Here is a 12,227-nt window from a genome sequence, read left to right as displayed (position 1 = left end):
AAATAGCTATATGTGCCGTCCCGTTTATCCCATCCCGTTCCGTTCCGGTCCATTCCGGTCCGTCCCGGTTCTATCCCGGTATATAGTGGGACGGGACGGAACCGAGCCTCCATCCCGGTAGTTCCGATCCGGTTCATCCCGGTACCGGTCAACAACCCGGTCAAACCGTCCCGTTCCGGTCCGGTTCCGGTTCGTTCCGGTCCGGTGGTCCCATTCCGGTCCGGTGCCCAGCCTTAATTGCAATAAAAAATGTAGGTAGGTGGTCAAAGATAGAGATAGTAAGGAAGAAGTGGAAAGAAAAAGAAAAATAAAGTACAAAATAAGTAATGCATCACTAAAATTCTGATGTGGATGATGACATGTCATTTTCATTGTGTGTTTGAATTGCACGCAAAGTCAAAATGGTTTAAAATATTGTGTTTCATTAAATTTAAGTGTTTAGTAATCAAAGTCGTAAGTAGAAGAGTTTAATTGACGATAAAAGTCAAATACATAAGTCTTGCAGGTCATGATGTCCTTACAATTCAAGTCAAGTACAAAGACTCCTCATTCCTTCATTTAAAAAACAAGAAGTCAAAAGAAGAAAGAGGTGTTTAGAACCAAATATAATATATGGTGGGGAATTTGGATAGTTAAAGGCATTTCGAAATAGTAAAATATATGGGGAATTTGAGCATTTATAGGAGGGGCACATGAGCAGAATTAAGAAAGAGTATAGGTGGAAGTGGATGGTTGATGGATATATGGAAGGTTGGATGTTGAATGGAGAGAATGCAGTATCCTCAGAACTTGGAAGATTGAAGGTCGTTTCTCTGGCATTACAGACGTGCAGCGCAGAGCAATGTCGAGAGCTCCAAGCATCTCATGTTGAGAAGCACTTGAAATTATGGGATCAATAATTTCAAGTGCTCCATTTGTAATGTTGATTTTCCTTCTTACCCACTTTACCACATCACCGCATTCTGCCTTGTCTGCTTGCCGCCCTGTTATAAGCTCTAGTAGGATTACACCAAGGCTGTATGTGTCCATTTCCTCACTAGCCCTTTTCGTGTATCCATATTCTGCAAATACGTAACAATGTTCATTAATCATCTCAAACCATTAACTTTTGTTCAAAGCATAATTCAGTACCTGGTGCCAAATAACAGGAAGCATCTGAACCCAAAGATGACTTAAATGCAGCTTCTCCAATTATCCGGTCTAGAGCAAAATCGGTCATCTTTGGTTCATAATCAGCATCAAGAAGAATATTAGATGATTTCAGGTTTCGATGAAGTAAATGTGGGAGGTAATCTTTATGAAGATATGCAAGTCCTTGAGCTACTCCAATGGCAATGCGCAACCTAACACTCCATGGTAATTCAAAATCAGGTTTCCCAATCAGATCCCCTAGGCTTCCTCTTGCTACATATTCATATATCAAGAATATCGCATCATTAGAGTAACAAAATCCAAGAATTTTTGTGATGTTCTTATGCCTCGTCTTTGCTAAAGTATTTATCTCGCATTTTGAAGAATGAGTTCCGAAATTCATTAACTTCTTCACAGCTATCAGCTCCCCACTTGGTAAATTCACAATATAAACTCTTCCAAAGGTTCCCCCATTTCCTCTAGCATTCTTATCACACATTTGCATCATCACATCATTCTCAGTAACTCTCAAAGGGTAGAAAAAAACTGATCTCCAACCATTCATTTTGGATCTTTGTTTCCTACACCGCCTTATAATGTAAAATCCAACAGCAGCAGCAATTATCGAAGAAATTGCAACAGCTGAAATTAACAAGGCGGATGTTAATTTTGAAAGATTAACACCCTTAGGCATTGCTTTTTCTTGTGAGCAAGAATTGGAGAATCCTGCACCACAGAGGTCAGGATTTCCTTGCAAAAATGAAGCAGGAAGGCCAGAAATCAATGAAGCTGGAACTCTACCGGATAGTTGATTGAAGGACACATTAAATAAAGCAAGCTTCAAGTTCTGAAGCTCTTGTGGAATTTGACCAGTAAGATTATTCTGGGAAAGATCAAGATATGTTAAAACAGGCAGTGCACCAAGTGATTTTGGTATTTCACCAATCAAATTGTTATGAGCTAGTGAGAAGGAGACTATCTTCTTGCAATTCATCAATTCAGGAACTGTTCCAGAGAGGTAATTATGTGACAGATTTAAAATGCTCATTACTGGTGAATCACACAAGTTTGTAGGAAGCTCACCATACAAACCATTGACAGATGCAGAAAATCTGTACAAGCTTCTAATCAACCCAAGACCTTGCGGAATTTTACTAGTAAACCTATTATTATCAATCTGAACTTGCTCCAACTGAGCAGCCCCTGATATGGAATCAGGAATTTCTCCAGAGAAGTTGTTGTTTTCAGCTGTGATGAGCTTTATTCGGGGCAATGACCATAACCATGAAGGAAAATCCCCGGAGAACAAGTTGTCGTGAACTTGAAACCTTTCAAGATTCATGCACTTGTTAATGGAGTCATTAGGTATTGAACCATTGAAGAAGTTTGTATGTAAACCAAGATGGACAAGACCTTTGGCTTCACATATACCATTTGGAAATGGCCCAGAAAGCTTGTTTCGTGAAACATCAAAAGATACCAAGTTTGGTAGAGAAAAACCAACTTTTGGTAAAGTAGCAGTGATATTATTGTTTGAGAAATCCAAAATGACCAAACTTTTTAAACCCTGGAACAAGTTTGGTACTATTTCACCATAAAAACCAGAGCTTTGCAAGAAAAGCATCTGAAGCTTAGTAAGTTTAGCAATATCAGGAGGAATGTGAGTGAGGAAGAATGGATTTTGAGATAGATCAAGAATGATAAGTTGAGTTAAGTTAGCAAGAATGAGAGGAAAAGGACCTGAAAGCAAGTTGCTTCCCAAGTTGAGAAATTGAAGGTGTTTCAATGAGCCTATGCCTTGTGGGATCCTTCCTTGTAGATGGTTTCTACTTAAATCAAGAATTTTGAGTGACTGAAACAGATAAATCTGGACAGGAATAGTGCCCCAAATGAGATTGTTACTGAGATTAAGACTCTGTAAAGAAGCACACTGTGAGAGATGCAGAGGTATAGGCTGATTAAAGAGGTTATTTGCAAGATTCAGATGAACAAGATTAGGAAGTTCACAGATAGAAGATGAGATTGAACCTGAAAGATTGAAACTTGCGAGGTTAATAGAAGATATGGAAGAAGAAGATGTACAAGTGATACCACTCCAGTTACATTCACTTGTCGAGTGTTTAGACCAGCTTGAAAGAAGGTTTAAAGGGTCATTAATAGAGTCTTTAAATTTTAGAAGAATATCACCTTCATCCATAGCACAACTCAGAACAAACAATGACAATGACAAAAACAGAGAGATGGAGGGTACGCAGATAGTCGCCATTGGAGAAGGACAAACAAGCTCAGGGTTTTTAGTGAAGGAGACAGCTACAAAATGTGTGTATAATGTACTAACATATTCTACAAATCAAAAATATAAAATAGGGAAAAGGGTCAAATATGTCATAAACTATTCGAAAAGATCTAGATATACCCTATTTAAAGTTTGGCTCACTCATACCCTCGCCGTTCAACTTTTGATCTAAATATGCCCTTATGGCGTTAGTTGGCCTGCTGGAAATTTCCAACTCATTTTACATTTCTTTAAATGACAAATGAAATTGTCACGTGACATTTATATTAAAAGGGAAAGGGGTCGCTTATGCCCCTAAACTATCCGACCCACTTTTAAAACACCTATCCGACCCATAAACCACCCCTCTTTTAAATAACCTATCTTACCAGTTTTCAACAATTTTGTTTTATTTTTATTTTTTCTCGGTAAATTCCGAAAATGAGTAATTGATTAATAAAAATTAGGAAAAATATGGAAAAAAATATAAAATTAACGCCAAAAATTGACAAATAAATATAGTAACCTTAAATTCGACAATTTCAATCATTTTTTAAAATTTATTTTTTTAGTAAATCCCGAAAATGAGTAATTGATTAATAAAAAAATATGAAAAGTATGAAAAAAATATAAAATTAACGCCAAAAATTCACAATTAAATATAGTAACCTTAAATTCAACAATTTCAATAATTTTGTTTAATTTTTATTTTTTTCGGCAAATCTCGAAAATGAGTAATTTATTAATAAAAAAAGGAAAATTATGAAAAAAATATAAAATTTACGCCAAAAAAATGATAGGAATCATCGTAAACGACTAAAAAATGTCATTTTCGATACATAAAATATCTTGTCGGAGCTACACCGATAAAAAGATTCTTAATGTAATTGTTTTCTACAATATAAAGGTAAACGTGATCGTAATATATTACACTTTTAATTACAACAACAATAATAACATGTTCAGTGTAATTCCTTAAGTAGTAAATTTTATATATTTTTCCTTTTTTTATTAATAAATTTCTCATTTTCGAGATTTACCGAAAAAAATAAAAATTAAAAAAATTGTTGAATTTAAGGTTACTATATTTATTTGTGAATTTTTGGCGTTAATTTTATATTTTTTTCATACTTTTCATATTTTTTATAAATCAATTACTCATTTTTGGGATTTACCGGAAAAAAATAAAAATTTAAAAAAAATATTGAAATTATTGAATTTAAGGTTACTATATTTATTTGTGCATTTTTTGCATTAATTTTATTTTTATTTTTCATATTTCTTATTAATTAATTACTCATTTTCGGAATTTACCGAAAAAAAATAAAAATTAAACAAAATTGTTGAAAATGGGTAAGATAGGTTATTTAAAAGAGGGGTGATTTATGGGTCGGATATGTGTTTTAAAAGTGGGTCGGATAGTTTAGGGCATAAGCGACCCCTTTCCCTTTTAATATAAATGTCACGTGGCAATTCCATTTGTCATTTAAAGAAATGTAAAATGAGTTGGAAATTTTCAGCAGGCCAACTAATGCCATAAGGGCATATTTAGACCAAAAGTTGGACGGCGAGGGCATATTTGATATGTGATGCTCAAATCAATTTATGTACACTAATTTTAGAGGATATCTATCACCTCTCATCAACAACTACAAAATAATTTTATCCACCTATGTTAGGATAAATGAAAAGATAAACAAAAATCTTGTTCTTATTGGTGCACGAAATCCAGAAATATCACCATTGATTGATCCAATTTATTTAAAGACTAATCATTACATAAAAAATACAAATCTTGAAAGCATCTGAACTATACAAAGATAAGGACAACTTTTCATACTCATGAGGAATAGTTGTTTTCTAGATATCTTCCAAAATATGCATAAAGGGGATTGGTTTTATAAAAGTTATGCTGCTCTTTCCAATTGCAAACCAAATCACCATGGCACCACCTACAAACTCTGTCAATGAGTCATTTTGACTCGAGAGCCACAAAGGTTAAAATAGAATATATTTTCTTCTTAACTACTTGCATGAGCCTGCATCTAGCTTTAGACTCTTCCTCCAATCCTCTCCGCAACAGAGATCCTCCTATGATGCCTCAAAAAATCCTACTCCTATTATAGAAGCTTATAAAACAGAATGCATAACTTTTAGCCATTGTCGAGCATGTTTCTACTCCAAATAGTCATCTCAGCAGGCAATTGTGAAAACAAAAACCATCTATGTACCTATAATTTCATGGGGGAAAAGATATTAAACAAAAGAAGAAAATGATACTATTTCACACTATTTAACAAATCAGTTGGATTTGAAGGAGTGTCCTGAAATTGATAGCACAACTCCAACATGATTAATTTACGTACAGAAAATTATTTAGCATATGAAACATTTTATGTATCCTCACTTCAACCACAATAACAAAATGTATTTTCTAAAGTTATTGAAAACGTGTTTTGAAGTGAACCACACTTATACATTTGAGACATAATATATATATGTGTGATGAAGACTTCTGAGGGGGAAATAGTTGAATTTTTTCTCTTGGGATAGAGTTACCTACAAATATAAGGCAAAAAATAACAAAGAATGTAACATTAACTTTGGGGGAGGGGGGATTTAAGAATTACCAAACTTGAGAGTAAATGTAGAATTAAATTTGACATGAGGACATCTGTCTTTAATTCTTTAATAAATTCATATTGCTTTTGCTTTTCAGTCCAATAATCAATACAAATTAGGGGTTAGGGCTTCCAACTTATCAAACAGAATTAACTATCAAATAGAACACAAACTGTTCTATTAGACACTACAAAGTTAACTTTTAACATATAACAGATCAATTGTACTTCGTCATGTATTTGAAACTTTCCTCAATGGTAAGTAGGAAATAAATATGATACCTCCTCCAAACAGACATTGTAGACAATGATTATTGAATCATCCATCGCTACAACAATCACATTGTTATCAGATGAGTGGCAAGCAAGACATTGCTGCAGGTGTAATAGGCATGATACTTTTCATTTTCTGCAGTTATCAAGAACAACAAGGAACAGTTTATGAAATCAATAATAGTAGGATGAAATCTCTAAGCTATGGGGCATTTCAATTTTAAAGTATTACTTGTTCGGGAGAAATCAAAGAGCTCGGTGTCATACAAATTAAGGATAACTGTAGAACATAAAGCAAATTCTGGATTTAAGAAATACAAATCACATGAAAGTAAAGTACCTGTTTATACCCTGTTGTCAGTTTTCATTCTTGAAAATTCAATTCCATTAACACTTAACACTTACCGTAACTAACATGATTTGATTACTTCAGTTTGGAACTGTAGGCAACTTTCTTGGGCAAAGGAACGGATATAGGGAAGGAGAAGCATTTCATTATACAGCATGTAAACTTCATTTTTTTTAATCACCTTAAACACGAGAGAATATTGAAAATAGAGATCGCTCATCCGGATATCGAAAGTGCATAAAAATCATTCTAGGTTAAAGCTACACAAGGTGAACATGCTTTTGCATCACTGCTGGACAGGCTGTTGGTCAACAACACCCCATTTGTGGTTGGAATAGTTGAGGAGTGCATTTTGGTGTCGTTTACAACATAAACACGTTGGTCAGCCGACAAACGTAAATTTATAACCCCTTTTCTTATAGCCAATAGAAGTTTCCCACAAGAGAGATATATAAGCCTTTTTCTTGAAACTCCTTTACCTGACCAGTCAAATTAGAATCACTCTTCGACCTTTTTCAGAGTAGATGAATATTATCTACGACTAAAGCCAAAAGCATATTTCCTAGATGAGTATACATCAATCTCCACATCAACCAAATACCTCGGAGCACAATGGATTATAGTTCAATCATTATATTTATTCAATAGGCGATAAAAGAAAGCAACTAAGCAAATAGTGTGCGTACGTGCTACAGATAACTGTATCAGCTGCTAATGATCTAGAGTTTCTAGGCATGGTATTTTTTTTCAGGGTAGACATGATTTCAAAATTTTCAATCCAATAGCTAAAAGTAATAAATAGAAAAATAATATCCATAAGCATAAATCATGGAAAAATATTTACTTTTCAAAGTAAGATTAAAGAAAGAACTAAGGTTGGTTTATGAATAGTCCATTAAATTCTAAAGATGAGACAGTCATAACCATACACATGGATCGCGTTCACAGTCTTTTCATCATCTTTTTTTTGAGAACTAAATGATCCATTACTTTAGAGTTTCTCTGTCAATAGATATACTTGGCAGACTTGGTTGTTCTTGAGAAAGTTTTTTAATGAAGGCAAGACAAAGATGTTTAAGTCATACATCTTCACCATGCTTTAATTTTATAGCAACATCATTATTGCCAACTTAAGATGTTTAAAGAAAATAAAACTACCAAATTATAGAATACACACCTTGGGCGAGCTAGTACAGTGTCGAAGACCATTGTTTGGAGGATTTTCCATATGCAACAAGTATCATATCCATCTAATAAATGCAGATATCCAACTGCATGAGATGTTGATTGTGGGTAGAAAAAACTTATGGTCACCAACACTGTTTGATTAATTATAGTTTAAGCAAGATACAAATAAAAATAATAATTAATGAACTATGATCAATTCCAAACTAATTTGTGTACTCTATATGAATACCTCTCACTTATTCTAAGAGAGAAAATGAAAAATATAAAAAAGGAAAAGGAACTGTAATATAATTTTCCAAGTAGTAAATACCATTCAATAAATTCACAAAGACACATAATAAACCTTTCATTGAGAAACACAACTTTGATAGAAGAACCTTCAGCATATTCAAATGTCAACATGTGCGTCACATCATCAAAAATATACAGAACTGGAGTTGAAATTCATAGCCTTTTTTTCTAACTTCAGTTATGTAGCGGGTCACCTGTTCCAACATTACATTATCTTAAAAGTCATGCAAGGATACTGATAAAAAATAATTCACTAATCTCAACTAATCATATTTAAGTGTTTGAGAGTGTGCTTTGTGTACAAATTTGATACTTGTAACAGTACATCTCTTTATCACAAAACGTGACTTGAGTACTCTCTGAAAAAGAAGTTTGAATAGCGGTAAGGATGCACATGATATTGACAAAATGAACAGCTAAAGTCAGCATTATCGGGCTTCTATATGCTACTATTGATACTATTCAAAATTCACAAACCAAAGTAACCATTGTTTCGAGAGTTAAATGAGGAATAAGCTTTTATAAAATAAATATAGAACAAAGCAAGTAACTTACCGTCGTGCCTTGCTTGACCAAAATTAAGGAGTTTTCTTTTACTTCTAAATTGATTTTCATTTTCCAAGAAGAATAACTGCATCAACAACACAATAACCACTTTAGGAAATCTAAAGCAAGAACTTTAGACCCGCAAGTAGCTATAATAAGTGAAACTACATAGCTATACCAGGACACCAATAACAGAAGTAATATGAGAAAATACATATAAACACATAAGGAGTTTTCTTTTACTTCTAAATTGATTTTCATTTTCCAAGAAGAATAACTGCATCAACAACACAATAACCACTTTAGGAAATCTAAAGCAAGAACTTTAGACCCGCAAGTAGCTATAATAAGTGAAACTACATAGCTATACCAGGACACCAATAACAGAAGTAATATGAGAAAATACATATAAACACATAAGGAGTTTTCTTTTACTTCTAAATTGATTTTCATTTTCCAAGAAGAATAACTGCATCAACAACACAATAACCACTTTAGGAAATCTAAAGCAAGAACTTTAGACCCGCAAGTAGCTATAATAAGTGAAACTACATAGCTATACCAGGACACCAATAACAGAAGTAATATGAGAAAATACATATAAACACATAATAAGCTAAAATGAAGTCATTCTAAAGACCAAAATTGTATCATATTGCTCTTCATCAAACATGGATATAACGACCAAATATCTTAAATACTTGATGGATATGCAACCATTATATACCATGATATGCTTGTCCAAACGAATGATGTTGAATATTGTCGAGCATTTATGGAATATCAAACAAATTCTTGATTTACTTGCTTTGAGTAATTTTGAAATTTAATCACCCAAACTAGTAATGCCACATTAGGCATATCCGAACGAATCTCGACAAATATTGTCAAACACTAATGAAATCAAACAATTTCTTATTTTTCCCATTTCGAGTTACTCCGAAATTTGATCTCCCAAATCAGTATAGGCCACCTACATTAGGCATATCCTAACAAATGCCGATGAATATTGTCCCAAAAATGGAATCAAATAATCTCTTGCTTTTTCCAGCTTCGAGTTACTCCAAAATTTGATCTCTCAAAAGTTCCCCAAAAAAGATAGTGGGATTGTTACATTTCTTCAAAGCCATGGCAAATAAAACAATACACACTCCAAATGAATCTATTCCTCGCTTAAATGTACCTGAAATTGCCGACGCTTTGTGCGTTGATTTTATTGCTCCATGTACCTCATGGGATTTCTATCTCTTTTTTGTGAGCAAGTATCCTGTAAGATAACAATGACATAGTAGTTGGTAAGTATCTGATGCCAAGAAAGTTAAAACACGACGTATTTATAAAATAACTCCTACTCTTTACCTAAATTTCACGAACTTAAGAACATCAGGTAGAATGTAAAAGCTAGAAATTTCCCTAATATTTGACCTTAACTGATTCTGCAAATATGAACTTTTAGCTCTAAGTCTGTTGATATTTAGCAAAAATAAAAGATTAACTCAAGTCCAACCAGCCACAAGGTTTACAAATATTTATATTTCTAGCTTGGTGTCGATGATTTTTTTATATAGAACTTGTACTAATTCAGAATCACATATAGGCACTTGATTTATAAGCACTCATTTGGGTGTTTATCATACACAAATCAAATCAACCAAGAAAATGCATATAAAACACCTTATATATATCATCTCCCATTAAAAACAAACTTAAAATATTTTTTGGGGAGTGGGGGGCTGGTAATGGGTTGGGGGTTAAAAAAATAAAAAATTGAAATTAGAAATATCTTTTAAAAACAACTTTTAATATATTTTTGGGAGGGGTGATGGTAGGGGTGAGGGTGGGGTAAAAATATTGAATTTAAAAACAAACTTTAATTTTATATTTTTTTGGGGGGCTGGTTTGAGGGTAGGGACCAAATAAATTGATTTTTTCAACAATTATTTTTTAATTGGAAGTTGGAAGAGAGTTTTGGAAAATGTTTTCCTTAAGTTTTGAAGGAAAGTCATTTTTCTTAAATTTGAGGAAAATGAGTTGATTTGGAAAAATATTTTTCAAAACATTTAATCCAACCAAACATGAGAAAATTGGAAAACATTTTCCGAAAAATGTTTTCCTTCATACCAAACACACCCTAAGTGTTTGTTGAAACGTCAGCGCATACAAAGAAGAGATCAAAAGGAAACTGTTAAGAAAACTGAAAATAGTAAATGAACTGTATCAAATATATACGCTTCTCTGCTAAAATATTATTGAAAGTGAATAAGGAGAATTGAATGCTATTTTATTTTTATAAAATTGGGGTAGAGAAAATGGGGATGAAATTACATTAATGTGGGTGGATAATTGAATCTTTAGCTCCTAACCCGTAAGCTTTAGGAGACGTCGAGAAGAAGAGATATGAGGAAGATGATAACACTTTTGACTCTTAGGTCTAAGCAAATAGCAATTGTTAATCATAATCTGGAAGTATAGGAAAGAGATCTAGAATGATCAGGAAGGGAAAGGAAAAGTAGCTTGCTTTGTTAAAATACCAATCATGCATAATTACAATTTTACCCTTACATAATAAAATAATTATGAATTTGCTCTTGGTTGTCCTAGGCTTCACTCTTCTATATAATAGAAAAATATTAATTTAGTCGGATAGAAGATGAATCTAACTATGCATGTATGCCCCCAAAAGATAAATTTTGGTTATAAATTATTGTTGAGATTTTTTCTTTTAAGATGTTTCTTGAGAAAGAGCGTAAATACAATATCACTTAACATAATTATACAAAAATCTCTATAGCTTTAAAAAAACTAAATTTATTAAGTAATGAAAAATATATATATATATATATAACTAAGATGTTTTTTTTTGGGTAATAACTATAAACTACTACCATTACTCCAACATGAAAACATCAAATTTACAACCTAAAGAGAACCTGGGGCACACACGTGCTACAATGACAATTACAATGGGAAGCAAGGCTGTAAGGCGGAGCGAATCCGGAAAGATTCCGCCGAACCACAGTTTTGACCTCCGATCGAGCTACGAACATGAGTAGATAGGCGGTTAGGGGGGAGAGGGTCGGTTGGGCCTGCCTTTTCAATCAATCTCCGGCCGCTCAGTGCCGCAATTGGTGCGAGTTGTAAGGAGTTTTGGTCTCGAGTCAAGCTGGGGCGTCATTTCATTCTCGTAACGGGAATCTTGTCACAACCGCCTCCAAGAAAAGGTTTAGGACTATCCAAGTCTCAAGCAAAACCATTCTAGGAAAATAAAAAATAAGGTCTTACCAAATATAAACAAATTCATTTTGTTGATCTAAACTATTCACTCTCTAGTTAATCTTCTCAGTAGAATCTAACACCTCATGAAACCCCTTGTGTTCTGGGAATGGCTATTCGAGCTCTCACTTCTTTCTCTATATGTACAATCGCATAAGTCATACTCACATCTATGCTTTGAAAAATCTTCTAATTTCTAGGTTCCATGTGTGATAGATCATTGCCCCCCATATTGCCACGAAGACTTCCTTTTATATTTGCTTCCATTTCCTTCGTTTCA

The 12,227-nt window shown here is 33.5% G+C and overlaps 1 protein-coding gene and 2 long non-coding RNA genes across 3 annotated transcripts; all 3 read right to left on the bottom strand.

Moving 5' to 3' along the window:
• Positions 1-445: 445 nt before the first annotated feature.
• On the bottom strand, positions 446-3,444 carry LOC102597389 (probably inactive leucine-rich repeat receptor-like protein kinase At5g06940). The gene is made up of 2 exons (XM_006363776.2): positions 1,132-3,444; positions 446-1,061 (listed from the first exon to the last, which is right to left on the bottom strand). Exons 1-2 carry the CDS (start codon positions 3,395-3,397, stop codon positions 703-705), a joined length of 2,625 nt encoding a protein of 874 aa, XP_006363838.1. The 5' UTR covers positions 3,398-3,444; the 3' UTR covers positions 446-702.
• A 1,678-nt stretch (positions 3,445-5,122) lies between these two features.
• On the bottom strand, positions 5,123-8,762 carry LOC102597178 (uncharacterized). Its single transcript, XR_368616.2, has 4 exons — positions 8,684-8,762; positions 7,827-7,920; positions 6,310-6,436; positions 5,123-5,637 (listed from the first exon to the last, which is right to left on the bottom strand). It is a non-coding gene; the product is annotated as an uncharacterized lncRNA (long non-coding RNA).
• A 329-nt stretch (positions 8,763-9,091) lies between these two features.
• LOC107058204 (uncharacterized) lies at positions 9,092-10,306 on the bottom strand. The gene is made up of 3 exons (XR_001471836.1): positions 10,034-10,306; positions 9,858-9,941; positions 9,092-9,143 (listed from the first exon to the last, which is right to left on the bottom strand). It is a non-coding gene; the product is annotated as an uncharacterized lncRNA (long non-coding RNA).
• Between the last annotated feature and the right edge of the window lie 1,921 nt (positions 10,307-12,227).

The sequence above is a fragment of the Solanum tuberosum genome, unplaced genomic scaffold (genome assembly GCF_000226075.1).
Source record: "Solanum tuberosum cultivar DM 1-3 516 R44 unplaced genomic scaffold, SolTub_3.0 scf00435, whole genome shotgun sequence".
Lineage (NCBI taxonomy): Eukaryota > Viridiplantae > Streptophyta > Magnoliopsida > Solanales > Solanaceae > Solanum > Solanum tuberosum.
This window is presented reverse-complemented; position numbering and strand designations above follow the sequence as displayed.